Source organism: Clinocottus analis, unplaced genomic scaffold, assembly GCF_023055335.1.
Source record: "Clinocottus analis isolate CAN_PGR_092001 unplaced genomic scaffold, fCliAna1.0.p SCAF_9, whole genome shotgun sequence".
Classification (NCBI taxonomy): domain Eukaryota; kingdom Metazoa; phylum Chordata; class Actinopteri; order Perciformes; family Cottidae; genus Clinocottus; species Clinocottus analis.
Window position 1 is genome coordinate 3,597,511 of NW_027176251.1, and position 21,698 is coordinate 3,619,208.

At 40.4% G+C, this 21,698-nt stretch overlaps 3 protein-coding genes across 3 annotated transcripts; 2 read left to right on the plus strand and 1 right to left on the minus strand.

Moving 5' to 3' along the window:
* Positions 1-1,942: 1,942 nt before the first annotated feature.
* LOC137780849 (urokinase plasminogen activator surface receptor-like) lies at positions 1,943-3,874 on the plus strand. Its single transcript, XM_068569145.1, has 5 exons — positions 1,943-1,988; positions 2,122-2,241; positions 2,333-2,479; positions 3,147-3,257; positions 3,367-3,874. Exons 1-5 carry the CDS (start codon positions 1,943-1,945, stop codon positions 3,564-3,566), a joined length of 624 nt encoding a protein of 207 aa, XP_068425246.1. The 3' UTR covers positions 3,567-3,874.
* Positions 3,875-6,770: 2,896 nt separating this feature from the next.
* LOC137781132 (uncharacterized) lies at positions 6,771-15,732 on the minus strand (the record flags this gene model as incomplete). The annotated part of the gene is made up of 15 exons (XM_068569716.1): positions 6,771-6,852; positions 7,607-7,651; positions 7,766-7,792; positions 8,180-8,227; positions 8,340-8,439; positions 8,550-8,846; positions 8,948-9,289; positions 9,410-9,445; positions 9,555-9,848; positions 9,942-10,229; positions 10,334-10,742; positions 11,153-11,439; positions 11,561-11,809; positions 13,809-13,968; positions 15,610-15,732. Coding segments are annotated over 15 exons (2,787 nt in total), but the record flags the coding sequence as incomplete, so codon positions are not given.
* Positions 15,733-17,175: 1,443 nt separating this feature from the next.
* Positions 17,176-19,721, plus strand: LOC137780838 (myelin-associated glycoprotein). Its single transcript, XM_068569134.1, has 10 exons — positions 17,176-17,221; positions 17,339-17,734; positions 17,838-18,137; positions 18,235-18,334; positions 18,427-18,462; positions 18,549-18,581; positions 18,668-18,709; positions 19,221-19,292; positions 19,405-19,432; positions 19,523-19,721. Exons 1-10 carry the CDS (start codon positions 17,176-17,178, stop codon positions 19,556-19,558), a joined length of 1,089 nt encoding a protein of 362 aa, XP_068425235.1. The 3' UTR covers positions 19,559-19,721.
* The last annotated feature ends 1,977 nt before the right edge of the window (positions 19,722-21,698 follow it).

Genomic DNA, 21,698 nt, shown 5'->3' on the forward strand with positions numbered 1-21,698 from the left:
CTGTCATAGTCCAACAGATTAAAAAATGTGTGCCTATCTTTCCCGTCGACCTTTAAACTAAAAGTTATGCATGCTGACTTATCTCAAAATACCTTGTTTACATATTCCCTTGAATATTTAAAACCAGTCCGTTCCATTTGACAGTCAAATGTCATTTTTGGGATCTTGAGGTCATCTCGAGAATAAGTGAATGTCAAGACGGCCTCGCTTCTCAAAACCAAGTTTGCATCTTTACTATCAATTTTCTTTTTTCGTCAGCTTTTATTTGGTGTCATATTCTGTCAAAGAGGAGTTGATTTTTAAAAACTTTTTACTGTTTCAGCCTAACAATTCAAGTATTTAGCATGAATGCTGCAGTACACAACCTTACCCTAGATTCATTAATGCAGAGACGTAAAAGCTAACGTATTGGACAAAAAGTATCTTTCTTTTGTCAGGGAAGATCCTCTGATCATGCACAATATAATCATGTTAACTTCCCGTATGTTTAATCATGCTGAATCTGATCGTGTAACCTTTAACTGGATGGATCCTGATGGCTGACACAACTGCCATGACAATTTCTACTGCAGAGTGAGTCAATGCTCAGAGATATTTATCATCCTTCAGGAACATTGTGATGTTTGAACGTCAAGGTAATCTAACTTGACGCAACATAAGTAAATACATATTTATAATGCCTCAGATTTATGGTTCTTTCCCTGCTGCACTTCTATAAAACAGTCCTATTTAGACAGCAGCAGTTAGTCTTTTGAGCCCAGAGCGATTCCCTAAGGGAGTGGCAGCCCTTCGAGGATTTAGCAGGTCTGTTCAAGTCGTGATATGAACCCCAAATGAGTTCCCACGCTTATTATTTAATATCTTTTTTTTCAGAATTTATTTGTGAAAAGATTTTATTTATTTGTTTGAAGTTTTTTAAAATTGTACCACATGTTGATCCATATGGTGCTGAAGCGCCTGCCCTTTTGCCCACAAGTCTTTACTGTATTTTAGTCATTTAAATGAAGTTAATTAACGTTCCTGTAGGAAACGTCACTTTTTCTTTGATTGTGCAAATAGCAAACGATGAAAATGCAGTCACCACTTTATTTAATAAGACACGATAAGATATTCCCTCAGGATAATGAGCGATCGTGGCTCAGTGGTTAGCATGCCCGTCTTTCAATCAGAGGATCGGTGGTTAGAGCCCCGGCTCTGCCTCTGCTGGTCCACGACGACGTGTCCTTGAGCAAGACACTTAACCCTGCAGTGCTTCTTATTGCTATGTGTACAATGTATAGAGCAAAATGTGAGTCGTTTTGAATAAAAGCATCTAAATTAAAAGTAATAAGGGAATATCTTATCTTCTCACAAACATCCCATTAAAATGATCTGTTTTACTTTAAAATAAAGGTCTCTTATGTAAAGACAGTCACTATCTGCCATTGTGCAGTCACCTGATAAAATAATTGGAAAACCTCCAAAAATGGGAATACACTGTCAACAACAGAGAAAAGGTTTTTGGACCTTTCACTATTGCAGAGTGGCAGTTCCTCACATGACACGGCCATGGGAACATGCACTGAGATGTTTGCCCCCCTTGTGTGGGCATCCGGAAGTGTGAACTTATATCCTTCGAGAGATGTGTATTAATATGTGTGAAAACAGAGTGGAAGTGTTTCACTTTGTGTTTTATTGGCGCTGCAGTAAGTCTGTCTTTCTATGAATGGACACTCTGTGCTGTAGCTCTTGGAGCTAAAAAACACCTCGTGCATGACTGTTCATCTCTGCCAAAAAGTTACCAACAACAAAAAAAACTGGTTCAATTCAAGTGAATTTACAAGGTTTTTCTTTTTTTTCTTCTTCGAAAAATAAAGGTGTGGTCTGAGGATAAGGACGGCCCCTTCTCAGAAGAACTACTTATACCCATAACCGATCAGACTGAACCTTGTTCCATCACAAAATGCATCTCCTGACGCTCATCTTGGGGATTACTCTTCTCCCTCGAGGCAAGTTTACATTCAGTTGTTTTTTTTGAGGTGATTTTGAAGAGAATGAGGATCTTAATTTTCAATTATTACATTTCACTTTTACAAACGCTTAACAACGTTTAAAACTGATCTGTTCATCCTGTTTCCACAGCCCACACCCTGAATTGTTATGAGTGTGTCCCGGGAACCTCAGGAGCCTGCACAGACACAGCTAAAGAATGCCCTTTGTCTGGTCAGCTCTGTGGTGCATTGCGTATGACTTCATATGCAGGTATAATATGGTTATTTGTGTTGCATTGTTTTCGTGTGAAAGTGCTCTGTCCTGGCCCAGTCGACCCGTCGGTTCCTCTTTTGTGTTGCAGGTGGTTCAAAAGTGGTCGACATCAACTCAAAGAGCTGTGCTTTGAAGGCCGAGTGCATTGAGGCCTCGGTCAACTTTGGGATCTCTAAAACCAAAATTAACACCAACTGTTGCAACTCCAACCTCTGCAATGTCAAGCCCGCCCCCGGTAACGTACCTTTATTGTCTGTTGGAACTATTTACGCTGTGAACTGTTTTAGTCGCGGGAGAAAATGTGACCTCTCCTTAAACGTTAGAGTTGGTTGCATGTGTCATGTTTTAGATGTCAAAATAATGACTTTTTTAAGAATACAAAAAGAAGATTTTTCAAATATAAGTTGTATATTCATGTCTTGTGCCATATACACACCTGAGACAATATACCGACTATACTTTAATATAGAAAGTAGCACTTAAATGACACTTCCTTATGGCACTTTGTAGTTTGGCTTTCTTGAAGAAAAACTTCTTGATTCTTGTTCCTCTGAGTTGGTTGAATGCACTTATTGTAAGTTGCTTTGAGAAAAAAAAGTCAACTGAATGAAATGTAATTTTATATGTTTGGAGCAAATATGGTTTGAGAAACAAGACTCACATTTTTAGAACAAGCCAGTATGAGGAAATTACTTTTCCCCAATATCACCATCTGATATAGTGGAGCCCAAGGGCGAAATACCCCCACCTGCCACAGTGCAGCTGACAGAGAAATACTTTAACAATCTGTTCATTTCAATGCCGTTCACCAGCATATAAAAAGCTCCAAGAAGGCACAAAAAGACAAATATTGCACTGCAATAAACCAAATAGTACAAACGACGTATGTTTTTTTATTGCAGAGGCCAGCGAATCTGCTCCGAATGGTAAAAAATGCTTCCAGTGCAAAGGACAAGATTGCACCGCAACTCTGAACTGCGAGGGAACTGAGGACCACTGCATCTCAACCACAAGTAACACGCCCGCCAGCGTTTGCCATCTTACCTTGTTTCACATGTTGCCTCTGCTCAGAGAGGGGTTCTAGCAGATGAACGCACTAACTCTGATTTCCCTCCCCCTCAGTGAATATAGGAAGTGAATCAATGACCATCAAGGGATGTGCCTCCAAGCTGATATGCTTACCTGAAACTCAACAGATGTCGGGAATCATGGGCGCTAAAGTAAACTGCTGTCAGGGGGATTACTGCAACAGCGCCAGCAGCACGAGCGCCGGCCTTCTGCTCCTGGTGGCACCGCTGGTCTCTGTGGTCGTGCTCTCTTAGACGGCCGAGACGGCAGCATCACCCTCGGCTTTTCCTCTCATCTTTGGCCTCGTAGTGCTTACACCCCTCTTTATTCTTTTTTTTTTTTTTTCAGGCAAAGCATTGAAATACAATCGAGGAAAGTTGTGATTTCCATTTGTCTCACTCCAACGGAGAGTTTCTAGCCGCTTATGTTCCTTTGTGCGTGTTGCCTATACTATAGCAGCGGTTCTGCATAGAAATCGGCAGTTTTTTCCTGGGACGAGACTGTATTCATGTGCTATGTTGTTTCCCTGAAACCTTTTTTTTTGTTATTAAAACGATCAAGAATATTTGGATGTCTTTGATTAAAAAATAGTTGAATAAATACATTTCTCAAATTTATGCTGTGTGTATTCTGATGTTGGTTTTCTTGAGTCCTTTAAATCGGCGGTTCTCAAATGGAGGGGACGTGAGAATAAACAATTATATTTAAAAAAAAATGTGCATCCATTCAAAAAAAGCCCTTTAAAATAGTTATTTAATGCATAGTCAATCAAATTTAAGTGTAAATTCATGAAGAGAATTATATATATATTCTATATTAAATCCGACGATGATGGCACAGCGCTGTGTATTACATCTTTATTTTAACCCTAAATTATTTTGCACAGGTTAGAGGTACTTGGCTGGAAACATTTCAAAGGGCCTATATCACAAAAAAAAAAAAAGGTTGAGAACCAGCGCTCTAACTTCTGTCTGAGTCTCATTTCAAAAGACGTGGGCCAGTTATTCAGAATACCCAGTTTTAAAGTTGTTACATACAATAATTGTTCAAACTAAATATGTTTGTACAGGTCTGAGTCTGACTCTCAGCCTCTATTTGCTTATTCTATACGCTGATGTAAAGTTTAAAGCATTTATTTAAAGTCGTATTAATGACCCTTGGTCTGTGTGTCTTGCTCAGATGTAGGCGAGGTGGCGGGCTTTTAGCAAGTCTGTGCTAGGTGCCTATTGACTCTGAAGTACATGTACCTGTCCACATCTCTTGTTATTTGTGTATTGGATGATTCATCTCCGCAGATAAGCCCTCATGCGTGCGACGCACTCAGAATATAACTCGTTGCTGTGTATACAAAGAAGCTTGTGTGATACAACATTGTGAAGCACTGAGTGGCTGCAGGAGCGTGCAGCTGTTGAAACTCTTGCAAGAATTAAACCAAGACAAAGACAACTCTGATTCCAGAGAGGTTTTATTCATCCTCGTTACTTGTGTTGGTTTTCGGCTTCCTCTCCTGATAACGTCGGAGATTTTCCACAACGGTATAACAGACACGTGAATACGGACGTGCGACATTTTGTGGGAAACAACTTTGAGCAGAAGGCCCCCACCTGGTGCTCAAAGTTTTTATAACAGGCAGTTTTTACACTTGTGACAGCGGCTTTTGGGTTCGCAGCTTCCTGTTTGGCCTCTCGAGCAGACAGCGAGAGAAAAGTGCAGTCAGCAGAGCGCAGATGTCCGTCAAGTGTGTCTGTAACGAGCACAATTACCTTTTTATGCTTCAAGTCAAAATTCTTTCAATGTGATTATAATGACTTCGCACTAGTAAAGCATTAGTAAAAGCATGAATAAACACCTTAGTCATAATTTATAAAGCGTTGTTCCAACATGAACACATTAGTTACTCATTAGTATGCAATTCATCAACACAGTTATTGTTGTATTCTTGATTAATACACTTGATTATTGGGTTTTTATAATTCATAAATAACGGATTCCCCATTTGTGAATTAAGTATTAAGCACTCATAGATGATTAATAAGATTATTTATAAAGTGTTATTAAATGATAAAACAATGATTTCAATGTCATTTATTCATGCATTTATTTATACAAATCATGATTTAGATATGCACTTTATAGTTTTAATACTGCAATTCATGATTCATTCAGGTAGTTATACTACTCGTTAGTTATATTAGTTAGGTATATTCTGTCACCTCATCTTATTGATCATGAATAAAACAGTTATAACTCTTTATGAATTACATAAGGATGAGTTCCTCATGAGTGTTCATGTTGCAACGATGCTTCATAAATGATGAGTTAATGTTTACTCGTGCTTTACTAACGCTGAATATCGTGTAGTTTTTATGAAGTGTTACCTAATCACAATTGCGTTTTACGCTTCAGGTTCGTTTTTTTTGTCAACGTGATGCCCAATAAAAAAAAGTCACTGAATGAATATATGTATCCACACCTCAGGAAAATAAGCCTGCAATTGTCTTTTGTTCTCCCGCGATGAGGAGATCAGCTCAGTCATATGGGAGTGGGTGAAACCAGGTCGACGCCCAGCAGCCCTTTAGATCTTGTGAAAAACTACCTAAACAAGTGTTTCAAACAACATAAATAAATTACTCTGGAAATGTATGCACATCACAAACAATTGAGTCAAACCGAGAGAAAACTATATTTATTTGACGGCTAATATAAAGGTTCACTGAGTAATCCCTTGCCACATATTCCAAATAAATAGGGGGCTGCATATACCCTCTACTGCCGAGTCCAAAATATTAACATGTACAGTCATCAATTTAAAAAAAAACCCAGCATATCCCCCCACACACAAGCATGTACAGTGCAGTATGTGAATGATTGTAACATAATAAACAGCACCACGTCCTGGAAGCATGTGACGATTCCCAGATGTCTTGAAGAACTCAATAGTTGTCGTACACATGGACGTCCTGCGACGAATTTGAAATAAATTGCAATGTGTTACAATATCATATAGTTCTGTTACAGTGAGACAAGCGAGTGTTGATATGATGAATGCTGGGTGCTTTCCAGTAAATAACGCTTTGTCATATCCTCAGGCCCTTAGTCTGAAAGGATCCTTTATCTTCACCAGAGGAGAAGCGCGTGGAACAATGTGTTTCCTCAGCAGAGGACATGGACTCTTCAGTTGGAATCAGTTTAGCGATTGGTCACTGATCATAATGCTGCAATGTCAATATTACTGCATTACCTCAGTAGTGGGGAAACTAAATATGCTCACAGGTAACTGAGAATCTACACAGAAATACCCACCGGGGACCCGATAAACAACACCAGCTGTGGCTGGTAACATAACTACGTATCATAAAGGTTACATAAAGGTGACATTTGTTCCAAACGCCTGTGATGGAGTTACCAGTGAGACGCCTTTTTCCTCATGGTTAGTAAGGAAACATGAGATAACCTTTTCAGAAATAAGAAGCAACGGCATTACCGCTCGCCACGGCACTACTCACCTCTTGCCTGAGAGTGTGAGGAGGCCTCCGGTTGCTGGAGCAAACAGAAATATGAAAAAGGAAGCAAATAATTGATAGTGAACAAGTATCTGGGATGGTGATATGTCATTTAAAAGAGGTGGGAACAGCCGTGTTAGTAAAGCTCACTTCTTCGGGGAGGGAACGCGTTGTTTGAAGAGTTGAACGTCACAGTTCACGGGGCTGCTGGTGTTTTTTACAGGACGAGGAGGGAACCACACAAGATCAGTTTTTGTCAGTGGATCCCATTCCGGGTGTGTGATGTGGGGAAACATTGACAATCACTCACGAATAGGTGACATCGAGGTTCACAGTGTTGCCTTGGTTTCTGCCTTGGTTTCTAAAAGGTTAATACATATACTTATATTAATTTATTTTTCTTCAAACGGTATTTCTCCAAATGAGTATGATAAGAGAACGTTGAAAATAGTACATTGAAAATCTGCTCCACTATGGCTTTTTGTAATAATAGCATCAATGACATGTTGAACTTCAACTTGTTTCAAACGGCAAAATATCCCCCAAAAAATACAAAAAACACCTGATTCTTGGCCTCAACATGGCCGTCTCCTGCTCTACTAAAAGGGGAAGACATGTAAGCATAAGGCTCCTTATCTAGGGGTTAAAAGTGAATGATTAGTCTTCTTAGTATTAGTATTCTTACCGGGAAAATCGTCTCCAAATGGACCCCCTGTACGGAAATAACAGTGTTACTGCGTGTGTGTGTCAGTAGGTCTGCTGTATTTGTCCAGTTTGTAAAGCTTACACACCGTTTTTCTGGCCTTGGAGGTCTCTCCCTGTCGTCAGTGTTTCTCCTGGACATTTTGTGAAGGATAAATGAATTTAGGAAAATGGATTGCAGCCACATCCATGATCTTCTCTTGCATGATATGAGAGCAACAAAAGACAGACTGGTCCGGAGCGCTTACCTGGATAATCTATCCCACAGGGATCTCCTGTGAAAGTTTGAATTGCAGACATTGAAATTGGTAATACAGGATGTATGACAAAATAAATTGGGCGCATCTCTGAAACCCTGTTGATTGATCTCATTTTCACTCACGCGTCAATCATTGGCCGATACGGCAACTGTGTGGCAGCTGATTAGTAACGTCCAAAGTAAAAATACTATTTCTTTTTGTACTCTGGGAAATATTAATCCAACTCAACAGACACATAATCCATGTGCGGGCCTGAACAGCTTGCTGGCTCTCATACTGGAAACCGCACCCAGAAGCAGGAGAGATTCCTGGTACTTTTGCAGTCGTTTCTGTGGCTCCTTCTGTCTGAATATACTACACCGCAATGACGTCATTATGACTCATCAAGGTTGGCCTACATACCTTTTCTCGGGTCGAGGTGGTGGTCTCTGCGAGTCCTCAGAGTGCTTCCTGTTGAGTAAAAAGATTCTCGACAGTCTACAATAAACAACTAATCGCAACAATATAGCACAGATATTATCAATCTACAGTATTCATACCTTGTAAATCAACATGCATTTACCTTCTCCTGTAGAAGACCACTCCAACAAACGCTGCAGCTATGATGACTCCAACCAGGAGTAGAGTTGACACTGAAATGGCTGCTGCCCGCGTGCTTGATCCTTTTGTGATTTACGTGAGAATCATGCAAATGGATAAAGAACAACACACAACTCAGTGTATTCCCTAATTGCAAGACACACGCAGATCAGATGAAGTTCGGGACTCTCACCCTTCACAGACAGCATGACCGTGGTGGCTTGCTGCTTGCCACGCCACCACACGGCGGTACAAGTCAGGGCTTTGGCCTCGTCTCCTCCAGCAGCCGTGAAAGTGATCGTGGAGGTCGTCTGCCAGATGCCCAGCGACGCCGAGGTGTGCGTGACCTCGCTGGTGAGGTTACGGACGCTCCACGAGAACTCCGGAGGATGCGTTGGACATGTGTGGGGAACAGAACACGAGACGGTGACGGTTGCACCGGCGCGGATCTCGTCTGGAACCGAGGTCATCGCTGGTTTTTCAGGGGACGCTGAGCATGTGAAACACAACGCAGAGCACTTATGTAGCATAGAAGCAAAGGAATAGCTTGGCATAGTCAAAGAACATTAAGACGTTGTATTAATTCCACACCTTTCATAACAATAAACACGCAGCTATTGTTGAATCTGTGTCTGTCATGGTTTCCTCTCTCTGCATGGAAACAGAAGGGCCCGTTGTCGAAGGGCTTGATGTCATCAATCTCTAACGTGCAGTTTCCCTCATTCAGATCTCCTAATATTCTGGTGCGGCCCTTGAAGTGGTCGACCACGTAGCTCCGGGCGTTATGGTAGATGACGTGGCCGTTTTTTTTGGTCCAGATGCCACGCGTGACGGGCTCATCCTGTAAGTACGGGAAGCCGCAGGGAATCACCACGCAGGAGCGGGTCAGGGCGCTGAACTGGTAAGGGACGGCAGCAGCCCGAACATGGAGCGCTGGGGGGGGGGGGGGGGGGGGGAGAGAACAACAAGCCGTGAGGGGGACGCATGGAGACATCGATTGTGACGTAACATGGCAGCAGGATGAGTTTCGAGAGAATGGAGAAGTACACCCACTGTCATTTTCATACGGATCAATTGGTCGGACGTATTCTGGAACAAACAAAAGACAGCAAGCGATTATCAAAGTGTTATTATGAGAGCAAACGTTTGACATTTAACAGACATGTATGTAAGAGCGGCTTCATTTTGTTGAACTCACTTTTTATGTGAAGTATTTCTGAGTCTGACGTCTCCCCAGTATCAAACTGAGCGGTGCAGGTCAAGGATTTACCGTCATCCTCAAGAGAGCCAATGAAGGTGAGATTTGACACGACGTTATAAGCGTTGCCGGACATATCTTTGGTTTTTAGCGAACTCTGCATGTGTTCGTAATTCCACACGATGGTTGGTTTGTTTTTCTTGCACTTGTAGGAAACAGAACAGATGACACTCTTCGCCACACCCTCCGTTGTCTCGCCCGGCCGCTCAGTCATGGTGATTTCCTCATATGGACCTGAGCAGAAATGTGACAGCGAAGGTTTGAACCCAAACGGGAGCGTTTTTTTCAAATTTGAATTCAAGCAATATTGTCAAACACTGTACTCACATTCAACGTTCAGCTTGAGCTCACTTGTGGCTTTCTGACCACCGGGGTGACTCACAGCACACGTCACACTCTGGTCCTCCTCTTTTGCGAGCCAGGTCCGCTCCAGCGTCCTTTCCCAAATCCCATCAGATACCAGCGTGTCCGTCATCACCTCTTTTCCGAGTACACCGTCCAGGCTCATGGCGGGAGGAGCGGAGGCGCACGTGTGGCGCACGACGCAGGACACTGTGCTCTCCTCGCCCACCCTGGGGATACCGATGATGCTCAGCTGCGGCTCCTGAGCGTTGTCTACAGAACCAAAAAAAAAAAAAAGCCAGAAAGGTCATTCGGATGTCTTGAGATGTCTATTTAATTGACTAAAAAAGAGGGATCAAATGCATCCAGATACTTGCCTGTTACGATAAGCTGAGAGGTCTTTTCTTCAAACGCATCCCCCAGGCCGTGGTAGGAGGTGATGGGGTTCTTGTCTACCCATGGGTAAAGTCTGTCCTTGTTGTGTGACATCTCCAGCCTCTCGATCTTAAGACTACAATTCCTTTCGCCAACGGATCCAACCAAGCTAGTTCTCCCGTTAAACTTGCTGACAATGGTTTGTCCTTCGTCGAATACAGCTGGGTACCTGTTGCGCTGGAACAAGTACCATATAACTCGTAGGTCGGCGGGCTGCGAGATGCTGTAGGAGAACGTGCAAGGAATGATGATACATGAGCCCCTCATGCCAGAGATGCTGCCGGGGGTGGTGAAGGACCAGCCGCGAGACAGCATGCTTCCTGTGAAAAGAGGAAGCAAGTGAAAGTCCTGCTGTTTTTTTTGTTTTTTTTAAAAAAAGCAGAAATTGGTGGTGTTACCATTTATTATTTTTGGAGACAGGAAGAAGATTGAAAAAAGTACCCAACTATTTACTGTAACAGAACTGGCATTTCGTTCCTTCAACTATTTTTTGACATCCCATTCTGGGAAGTATCTTTCTAAACAATCTTGGATGAGGAAATGATTTCATACTTGCATTTCAATTTCTAAGTTTGCTTCTTTTTTTTTTTACGGAAAGAGAGACAAACAAAGACACTTTAATGAGACGAGTCCATTACATTTTTATGAAATACATTTCAGTTCTATTGCCGACTTGTTGGGTGATGCAGGGTGGCATATGACCGCTGTAAGGCTATTGGCTAGTTAAACCAAGATTATCATCATTTCTACTCACTCTTTACGCGGAGGGTGATGCCCCTTTCCTGCGTTTGTGCCCCAGCGAATCGTGCACTGCATGTCAGAGCTCGTCCGTCGTCTTTAGCGGATGCTGTGAATGTCAGCGTGGAGACAGACCTCCACTCAGTAGTTCCAGTCTTCCGGGTTTCAGTGGATGCCGGCATGCTACCATAGTTCCACGTGAGAACTGGAATATGTTTTGAGCACGTGTATGAGGTGGTGCAGGTTACTGTGCGCGCTTCCCCCTCAAGAAATTCATCTGTGTTGCTGATAGTCAAGGGTGCAAAGGAGCCTGAAACACAAATGGTAAATGTGAATATTTTGATGTCAGCATGAAAGAAAAATGGTTTCATTCTCGCATAACCATCACATACATTCTGCATTTAGGGTTTCGGAAGCTTTTGCACTCTGACCGCCAACGTGTCGCACGGAGCACTCGACAGTTTGGTGGTCACTCTCGATGTACAATGTGGTCGTCAAGGTAGTTTTGTATTTGCCACCAGACGTGGAGCTGTGAGTCAGGCTGTGGCTTCGCAGCGGGATGTTGAGACTCAGAGTCGGTGGATGAGAGGAACAGGTGTGGGAAGCAGTGCATTGCACTACCACGGGCTGTCCAACCTTCCTGGTTCCAGAGATCGTAATGCTTGGTGTCTCTGGCCTGCCTTTACAGAGCCAATGGGAAGAATTATTGATACAATTAATATACATCCATCTAAAAATGTATCTCATTCTACGCTTCAACATGATTACTTACCCACTACTTTAATTGTTACAGTTGTGTCAAAGAATCGGAAAGTGGATCTCCCAACATTCTCTGGGTCGACCCAGGGGTAAATCTTCTGGCCGTCGTGATTCCACGTCACCGGGTAGATGAAAAGACTGCATTTTTTCTCGTACGAAGAAGTAATTACATCTGTTTTTCCATAAAATATGTCAATGACGTCCCTTGGGTACCAACGGTCACAAACTAAAGGATAGCCATGTGTTGCATACTGGTACCAAACCACACGATCTGGTCTGCGAGGTGGATGGCGATAGTAATCAAAAGTGCAAGGGATGACAAGGCAGGAACCCGCCAATCCTTCGATACGGCTTGGCATACTTACATACCAAGCCCTGGAGCCACAGAAAATGTATCCTGCAAGAGCACCAAAAATCAAATTAAAATACATTTAAAATGAAAGATTTAAGATGTGTTTGTATATTTACTACAAAGAGAAAAGAAGAACACATGCATTACCTAAAACACAGACGCTCAGGAGTAAATGGCTGAACCCAGGCATCTTGTAAATGGTACAACACACCTAAAATATATGAAGAGAGCATCTTAGTATAATGCATTGACACAAGATATCAAAGAGTTCATCTGTCATTCTTTTTTCATGTTACTGAGCTTCATTACCATAAAACAAATCCAATTCATCCACAGCCTCTATGTCAAAGAGGATAATTTAGTATTGAATTTACATGAAGTTGATTATGATTATTATTGATTAAGAGAGCACACACATGCACGCAATGAGAGCGTGTCTCTGCTACGTTATGCATGTGCCGGAAAAAAAGCGTGTTATTTTCAAAATAAAAGAGGGAAACCTAATTTATAATAATAAAACCTAATTTATAATGAAAAATACACAAATAAATTAGGCAAAAATAGGTAGCAATAACAAAAATAGGAATGCAAAGAATACATACAGATTACTTAATCCAACATAAGGTTTGTAGGCCAAGAAAGCATTTTCTATACATATTTTGTAAAGCAGTTCAAGTTTTAAATGTTCTGAAGATGAGTCATCCATCCATCCATTTTCCGCCGCTTATCCGGGGTCGGTTCGCGGTGGCAGCACACCCAGCAGACCGACCCAGGCCACGCGAGGTGAAACGCCGCTTGTTGTTGATGTATTGAAACAGGAAGTCATAAAATTGCCCTTCCTTTGAAATAAAGTTGGTCAAAATGACTCTTGATTGATTTTGGAGCTTATTTTGTGCAAACACGTGTCACGTAAAAGAACCCTTTAGTACTGAAAAAAAAATAAGAAAAAAAAAGATATAAATAAGTTCAATTTACGGGATTTGAACTCCATATCATTGGGTAGGATAAAACAAGAACTCCACAGACAATACCACTACACCACAATAGACAATTAGAATATTCCAAATTTACATTTATTTTACTTGCAATATAGTCAGCGGTCACATTTTAAAAGGTAGAGAAACAACCAGATCAACTTGTGACCAACTGCCACTACATGAAGTATGTTGACGTGACCTGCGGAGCTCTTTCACCTCGCGTGGATTCTGTCCCTGAAAAGACTCAACAACGTCAATTCTGGTATGTTTCGACCACAGACATCATACGAGAAGGTTTGACATTGAATGGCAGAATTAAAAAAAAACACGGGCATTCAGGAGGACAGCTCCGTGTTCTCTCGCTATTCTCAACATCTGCTGTAACGACGACAACATTAGACGCTTTCGGCCGAAAGTCGCCAGTTCACATGGTCGCCTGTTAATCCGTAACACCGGCCACCCTACGGAGGAAGCTCATTTCGGCCGCCTGTATCCGCGACCTCGTTCTTTCGGTCACGACCCAGAGTTCGTGACCACAGGTGAGGGTTGGAACGTAGACCGACCAGTAAATAGAGAGCTTCGCCTTCCGACTCAGCTCCCTCTTCACCATGACGGACCGGTACGGCGCCTGTTTTACTGCTGCAGCCGCACCGATCCGCCTGTCGATCTCCCGCTCCACCTTACCCTCACTCGTGAACAAGACCCCGAGGTACTTGAACTCCCTCGCTTGGGGCAGGCGTGTTGTTCCCACCTGAAGGGAGCAATCTCAGGAAGAAAACTCAGGAAGAAAATGATGATCTTATAAATCACTATTTTGATTAAAATGGTGACAATAAATTGTCAAATGGACACATATTTGATCAACACAGCAGTTTCTTGTACTCAAAGTCTAAACTGTTTCAGATTTGTAATGAAGAATCTAACTCTGTGCTACATTCTATCAGCATTTTAAGAAAGCAATGATGTCACCATAGTACATGAATCAATATTTTGGGAAAATGTATTTCAAATTCAGTTCTTTAGTTACTAACCTAAGTTGTAAAATGCAGGGTAAAGAAACACTTCTTTGATTTACTATTTCCGAAAGATCAGAAGGACTTACCTCAAGCGTCAAACGTTGATGAAGCGTTTCAGTACCTTTTTAAAGTCCCTAACCACTTATTATTTTAGGAAACCGCCCTCTAAAATGTGGGTGGATCACAATTTGCCAACCACAGGGAGGCACAGATGCTGCTTGAAAGATAGGTATAGCAACTGAATTTCTTTTTTTAGCTTTTATTGTAACTATATTTGTTAGGACACAGCAAAATAAGCTTCTCATTGTACAAAGTAACTCTGTTGTATGTGCATATGACATTTTAAAATATCTTGAATCTTGATCCACACTGATATTGACTATTGTGTAAAAAAACAAATTATTCTTAAAACCCTTCAAATTTGCAAAATATACTGTATAAAAAGGGTTAAATACGACCTACACATAGTTTCTTTTTTTCCCACTCGGATGTCATACTTCTTCTTTTATTTAGTTTCATTATTAACTGAGATCAAAACAGTTTGACATTTCGGGAAATACAATTCAACTATTTAATGTTGTTGAAACAGATGCTGGTTGGAGGTTTTTCACAGCTACAGCCAGTCTTTAAGCGAAGCTAAGCTGCAGCTTTATATACAAACCGACATATAGTTTATGACTAATGTCAATCTTATCATCCAACTCTCAGCAAGAAAGTAAATGACCATTTTTCCTTAATTCATTTTAATTCAACCTCGTGCCAATTTGATTATGCTTCAGGCCCAACGACGGTGACCAACAAACAAGTACTCTGGCTGAATAAAGTTGCACTTACTAATGAATTTTACTTCCTAAAATAATTGGTCAAATTATCAAATACAGTTTGCTTGATAACAGAGAATACCACAAAGTAGTCGTGTATAACAACTGCAGTCATCAGATGCTCTAAACAGAAACGATCATGATGAGCATGATTGGATTTTGTTGGTGTTTTTTCATAAGTTTCCGTAGACGTTGGCGTCATCAAGGTCCTGTGAAAGATTAAGGTCATTATTGTCACAGATGTTGATAGTGCCACTGTTCTGTCTGCCATTGTTGGGAATAAATCAATCAAATTCATAAGATTAAAAATAGAAGATCGAGTGATTTAACTATGTGTTTGAATTGTGATCAAAATCAAGTGCAACAATCTACTTCATCGAAATAGAACTTCTGCATAAAAAAATGGGAACAGAAAATATGCAAATGTTGTGAGGCATATTAATAAATCTCCTCAAGAATGCCAATAAAACACCAAACTTCTGCACAGACATGCGAGTTACAGTTAAGCCAACCACACACGTTATCCAAGATGGACCAACACCTCTAAAGCTTTACAAGATCCTCACCATAGATGCGTTGGTTTCTATCATTTGAAGGATGCCAGGTCCCTCTGAGTCTGGAGGAGGGCAGGTTTTCTTGAGGATGGGTGAATGAACACGGTACCACAACGCAGGATGTGACAGGACATCAAGTTCTGAGAAAACATTCACCTTCCACGCTCCAGTAAACACGGGGCTGCTGATAGCTGTAAGAGAAAGCATGTGATAAAGAAAAGACTCCTTTTGGCCATACTTGTTTCTGTTTCGTTTTAATGGGCAGTATAATATATCATCATCCTTGAGACGTTGTCCATACTTTTGAAGTTTAGCTGGTGGAATAAAACGGATGTTAAAATGAAAAGAAACACACAAAATAAAAGCTTAAAGTGTACCTACTACGACAGCCATATGCAAATTATAGTTGTTTGGAACTTAACGGCACAGATCTTCACCTGCGAGAGACATTTATTCATGTCTCTCGCATGTGTGTCTCATTTTAAATGACATACAACTGTCTCAGGTACTTCATAAATAATTATCCGCTTCCTCTTTTATATTTCTGTTTGCTCCAGTAACTGGAGACCTCTAATGTGATGTGATCGAATATATTTTCTTTTTACCTACATTCTTGATTTTGGAGTTTTGCGATACGATTTTTTTTAAGCAGACAAAGCAAAAAAGTTACGTTACTGAGGTGCACAAAACCAACTTTAAATTAAGAAAGGGTGGGCGAGGACATCACACAATAATGTGTCATGTCCGAAAAATCAGTTGCAGGTCTCTGCTGGCTACGAGCAGCGTCCTTTAGCTGAAATTAAACCCTTATTTGGAGATTGTACCGCCCTTTAAGAGACCACTCCCTGCTTTCTACGGAATTGACTCCTTCTTAAGGAGGCGTTTTCAGCAGAAACACACAGCTTCCATCAACCCGAAAGCAGCTTTATCAGGTAAGAACATAATATTTGACTTTATCAGGCAATTCATTCTAGGCCATGAAAGAAAACATTGAAATACAAAATAAGATAAAATAAGATAATCCTTTATTAGTCCCTCAGTGGGGAAATTACAGGATTACAGTAGCACTGCTTATACGTAATAAGATAAAAGAAAAAAACAAGTAATATAAATAAACAGCAGAACGGTAAAAAAACAGATCAAAGGTTATAAGAAAAGAATTGGCAGTAAAAAAAAAAAAAAGAATATTAAATTTACAGATGGAATAAAAAAATGTCCAGATGGAAGAAAGAATTTGAATGAAGTACTGAAATATACTTAAAGTGCGATTTGCACCAGTGCATGAGTTAAAGTGATCACTGTGCTCACAAGTGTTCAGCGTGCTCAGAGTGGTTCGTGGTCGACTGGGGGGCTCAGTTCGTTGTGCAGCCAAATATGTGATGTGTGTTGTTTTAGATTCTGTTTCAGGACATTATCAATACAAGTATTTCCTGCATAAATAAAATGTGAAAATGTGTGCCATTCCAAACAACTATATTATAATTTGCATATGACTGTAGCAGTGGACACATTATGCTTTCTTTTTATTAGAACATCCATTTCATTACATCACCTAAAGCTCAGAAGAATGGACAAAGTCTCCAGGATGATGATATTCTGTCTGCTTTTGGCAGGTAATACATTGAAGTCACTTTGTTTCCAATCTCATACACATACAGCCCATTTCAATAAAACAAAAAACGAGCATGACCGAAAGGAGTCTTTTCTTTATCACATGCATTCTCTTCCAGCTATCAGCAGCCCCGTGTTTACCGGAGAGTGGAAGGCGAAAGTTGTCTCAGAACTTGACGCCCTGGTCGGATCCTGCGTTGTGGTACCGTGTTCATTCACTCATCCTGAAGAAAAACTGCCCTCCTCCAGACTCAGAGGGATCTGGCATCGTTCAAACGATAAAAACCAACGCATCTATTATGAGGATGCGACGCAGATCATGGAAAACTTTCGGGGCCGCACACGGATGTTGGGACATCTGGGTCAGGACAACTGCACCTTAGAAGTTATGGACATCAAAGATCATGACAACGGCCCTTTCTGTTTCCGGATTGAACTGGCGCGAACAGAGACTGACCTGTCCACCACTGACAAGTTCTCCTTTGTGGAGGATTGTTTCACGCTCAGAATGCTCCGTATGTCCACAACTTTCCCCAAAGATATGCTTTCAAAATGTCAGAAATATACACCTGCACCTTTTCAATGCAGCAACATGGTTTTCCTCTTTTCCATTTATAGCTGATCCTCCAAATCCTACGCTGACTCACCCAAAGGATGCCATTCAAGGAGTTCCCTACACTATCACCTGCTCAGTCACCCATACCTGCCCTACCCATCTGCCTAAACTCACATGGAGTAGGGTCAGTAATGGTGATGTGGTCACTGAAGTCCACAAAGCAATTCGTTTTGGCTACTGGGAGGCTCAATCCATCCTGACGTTCACTGCTGGCGAGAAGGACGACCACAGCGAGGTCACCTGCTCCGCTAAATATAACGGAAGGAGCAGTTCCTCGACAACGATGACTCTCTATGTAAAACGTGAGAGCTTTTCACACCATTGTTGAATTCTTCATTGGACGTTTATGAACTGGATCCTCGAGAATGTTTATGTACGTCTGGCTCTGTGTACTTGCAGGTGTAGACAACTACAACCACATCATCATTCCAATAGTGGTGGTGATTGTTATAGCTGTGGTCTCTGCGGTCTTCTGCATTCTGATAGTGAAAAAATATAAGTGAGTCATGCATTTAACCGGTCCACGGAGAACATCAAAGAGATACATTTTAGCATGTGCTATTCTAACATGTCGTTCTCTGTCTACTCAAGGAAACGCATTGCAGAGCTCCAAAGTAGGGATGGCAGGTAACAATGTTAATAGAGCTACACTATGAAGTGGGTTCAATATTTTTACTTTATCATCGTTGTGTAATTTTCTGTTTCATATTCAGCGTGTGGAACCGGCTGTCCAGGCTGTCTCGCAGGTGAGAAACAAGTGCTTTTAAAAAAAAAGTTTATCATAGGAGTTTTTAATTATACTGATGTTAAATTGAATCTGTGACATTTTCAGGATCCGTTCTGATGTCTCAAGACCACCTCGTTCTGAAGAAAGGTCTTTATCTTTCTATCTTTCTCTTTTTCCAGTGTCTCGTTCTGTACTCTCCCTGCAGCTTTGTGTAGGCCGATGCGTGGTTGGCTGAACTGTAATTCGCATGTCTGTGCAGAAGTTTGGTGTTATTTTGGCATTCTTCAGAAGATTAATTTGCAAGCCTCACAACATTTGCATATTTTCTGTTCTCCTTTTTTTAGGCATTAGTTCTATTTTAACAATTGAGTGATTCAAGAAGTAGATTTTAGCACTTGATTTTGACCACAGTTTTTACACGTTTTAATATTCATAGTTGAATATAACTTAACTTTTGATCTTGTATTTTTAAATTAATGAAAATAGTACATTTGATTCATTTACTGCATTTAAATGTACATGATTTGTATTACGTACAAATATAACAAGAAGTTTCAAGAGGACACAGGGCATTCAAGGCATACATACGTGTGTTAAACATAAGAAATTGTCATAATTGTTGTTGACGAACTGTAACTACATACATTTTAATCCACAGAACCAAAAATGTGTATTCAAAATCTGGTGCCGACCAGAAAGTCTTCAAGCCTCGTTTACCGTCCCCCAAAAGGTACTTGGTCTAATCCTCTTGAATTGATTTGATTTGTTAAAAAAAGATATCATATGTTGTAGTATCATAACTTTCTCTCTCTTCTTGTTATTGCTGTTGTTGACGGCCGCAGCCAGCCAAAATCCTACAATTACCAAGAGGTACTATTCAATTGATTTATTCCCAACAATGGCAGACAGAACAGTGGCACTATCAACATCTGTGACAATAATGACCTTAATCTTTCACAGGACCTTGATGACGCCAACGTCTACGGAAACTTATGAAAAAACACCAACAAAATCCAATCATGCTCATCATGATCGTTTCTGTTTAGAGCATCTGATGACTGCAGTTGTTATGCACGACTACTTTGTGGTATTCTCTGTTATCAAGCAAACTGTATTTGATAATTTGACCAATTATTTAAGGGAAGTAAAATGTATTAGTAAGTGCAACTTTATTCAGCCAGAGCACTTGTTTGTTGTTCACCATCGTTGGGCCTGAAGCATCACTCGTATACTGCATGTGCGTTTGTATATGAAGCTGCAGCTTAGCTTAGCTTTAAGCTAAGCTTAGCTTAGCTTAAAGACTGGATATATCTGTATTTGTTTAGTCCAAAGGTGACAAAAACCTCCAAACCGCATCTGTTTATCAACAACATTAAATAATTGTTCATTTGCTAGCTTTAGAAAAGCACATTTTTCCCAATGGTGTTAACAGATGTTAAGCTAAGCCAAACATCACGTTCATGGTTACATATTTTTCTGGGCAAAAAGTTGAATTGTATTTCCTAAAATGTCAAACTATTTTGATCACAGTTAATAACAAAACTAAATAAAAGAAGAAGTATGACTTCCTAATTGGAAAAGCCCAAAAACTGCAAATAAGAGATATGAATATGGGGATTTATTTTCTTGACTTTAAACACAGGTCACATGTTTATTGTACAGTATATTATCAATATGTACAGACCCAGGCTATTGGCTTTTTGAAATGTTTTTTGAATGATTAGTGTTTTACTCAATAGTCAATATCTTTCAAGCAGCACCTGTGCCTCCCTGTGGTTGGCTCCGCCCACATTTCAGAGGGCGGTTTCTTAAAATGATGAGTGGTTAGGGACTTTAAAAGGTGCTGAAACGCTTGATCAACATTTAACGCTTGAGTGAAGTCATTCTGATCTTTGGGAGATAGTAAATCAAAGAAGTGTTTCTTCACCCTGCATTTTACAACTTATTTGTTGTTTTTTTATTCAAATTTTTATACTTTCACTTGTACAGTTAAATGTTCCTTCTTGTTGTTGTTGTTGTTGTTGTTGTTGTTGTGTTTTATGATGCACCCTCCACCAAGACAAATTCCTCGTTTGTAATAACTTACATAGGCAATAAAACGTTTCTGATTCTGAACTAAAGAACTGAATTTCAAATACATATTTCCGAAATATTGATTTATGTACTATGGTGACATCATTGCTAATTACAAATCTGAAAGTTTAGACTTTAAGTCCAAGAAACCGCTATGTTGTTTAGATATCTGTCTCCTTTGGACAATTTATTGTCACCCTTTTAATCAAAATAATGATTTAATCTTGTATTTTTTTGTTTCCCTCAGACTGTTTCAGGAGTTTCTGTAATGGAGATTATCTTTCTTTACAACAAAGTTGACCTTGTTCTTGTTACAGATTAACATTGACTGACCTAAGTTTAGAACTGTGTTAGAAAATATGTATATAAAATGTTTTCTTGGCTTAGAAATAGTTTTCAGGTTGTGTTTTTTTTTTCTCTCTGGCAAACCTTATGTTGGATTAGGTAATCTGTATGCATTCTTTGAATCCCTATTTTTTGTCATTGCTACCTATTTTGCCTGTATTTTTTTATAATAAATAAAGTTTCTCTCTTTTATTTTGAAAATAAATGTCAAAGATTGAATAGACACATCTGAAATCTTTCCACTGGCCGTCACTCTGATGCTGCAGTATTGCTCTGTGGCATGATGGAAAGGCATCGAACAATACAACTAAAAAAAACTTGGGGAGCGATCGAGGAGTAGATTTTTTTTTAATCAGACTCTTGACTTCATATTTATTTAGCAGCTAGCATCCGAACAGATCTGATCAGATCAAAACACATACAAGAAACTAAAGTAATATTAGAGGGAACACAGACCTACAGTCCAAAGACCTGCAGCTCAGGTGAATTGAACATTCGCGACTCTAAGTCGCCTGTAGGTGTAAATGTGAGCGTGAACGTTTGTCTGTCTCTACATGTGTGCTGTGATAAACTGGGTGAACCAAGCCTTTGCCCAATGTCAGACAAATGCAACAGTGGCATGTGTACTTTATCTTTTACACTTCATATTGACAGCATAGTATACCTTTAATATAAAGCTGCAACCTGAAACCAAAGCAATCAAACTGAAACACTGATG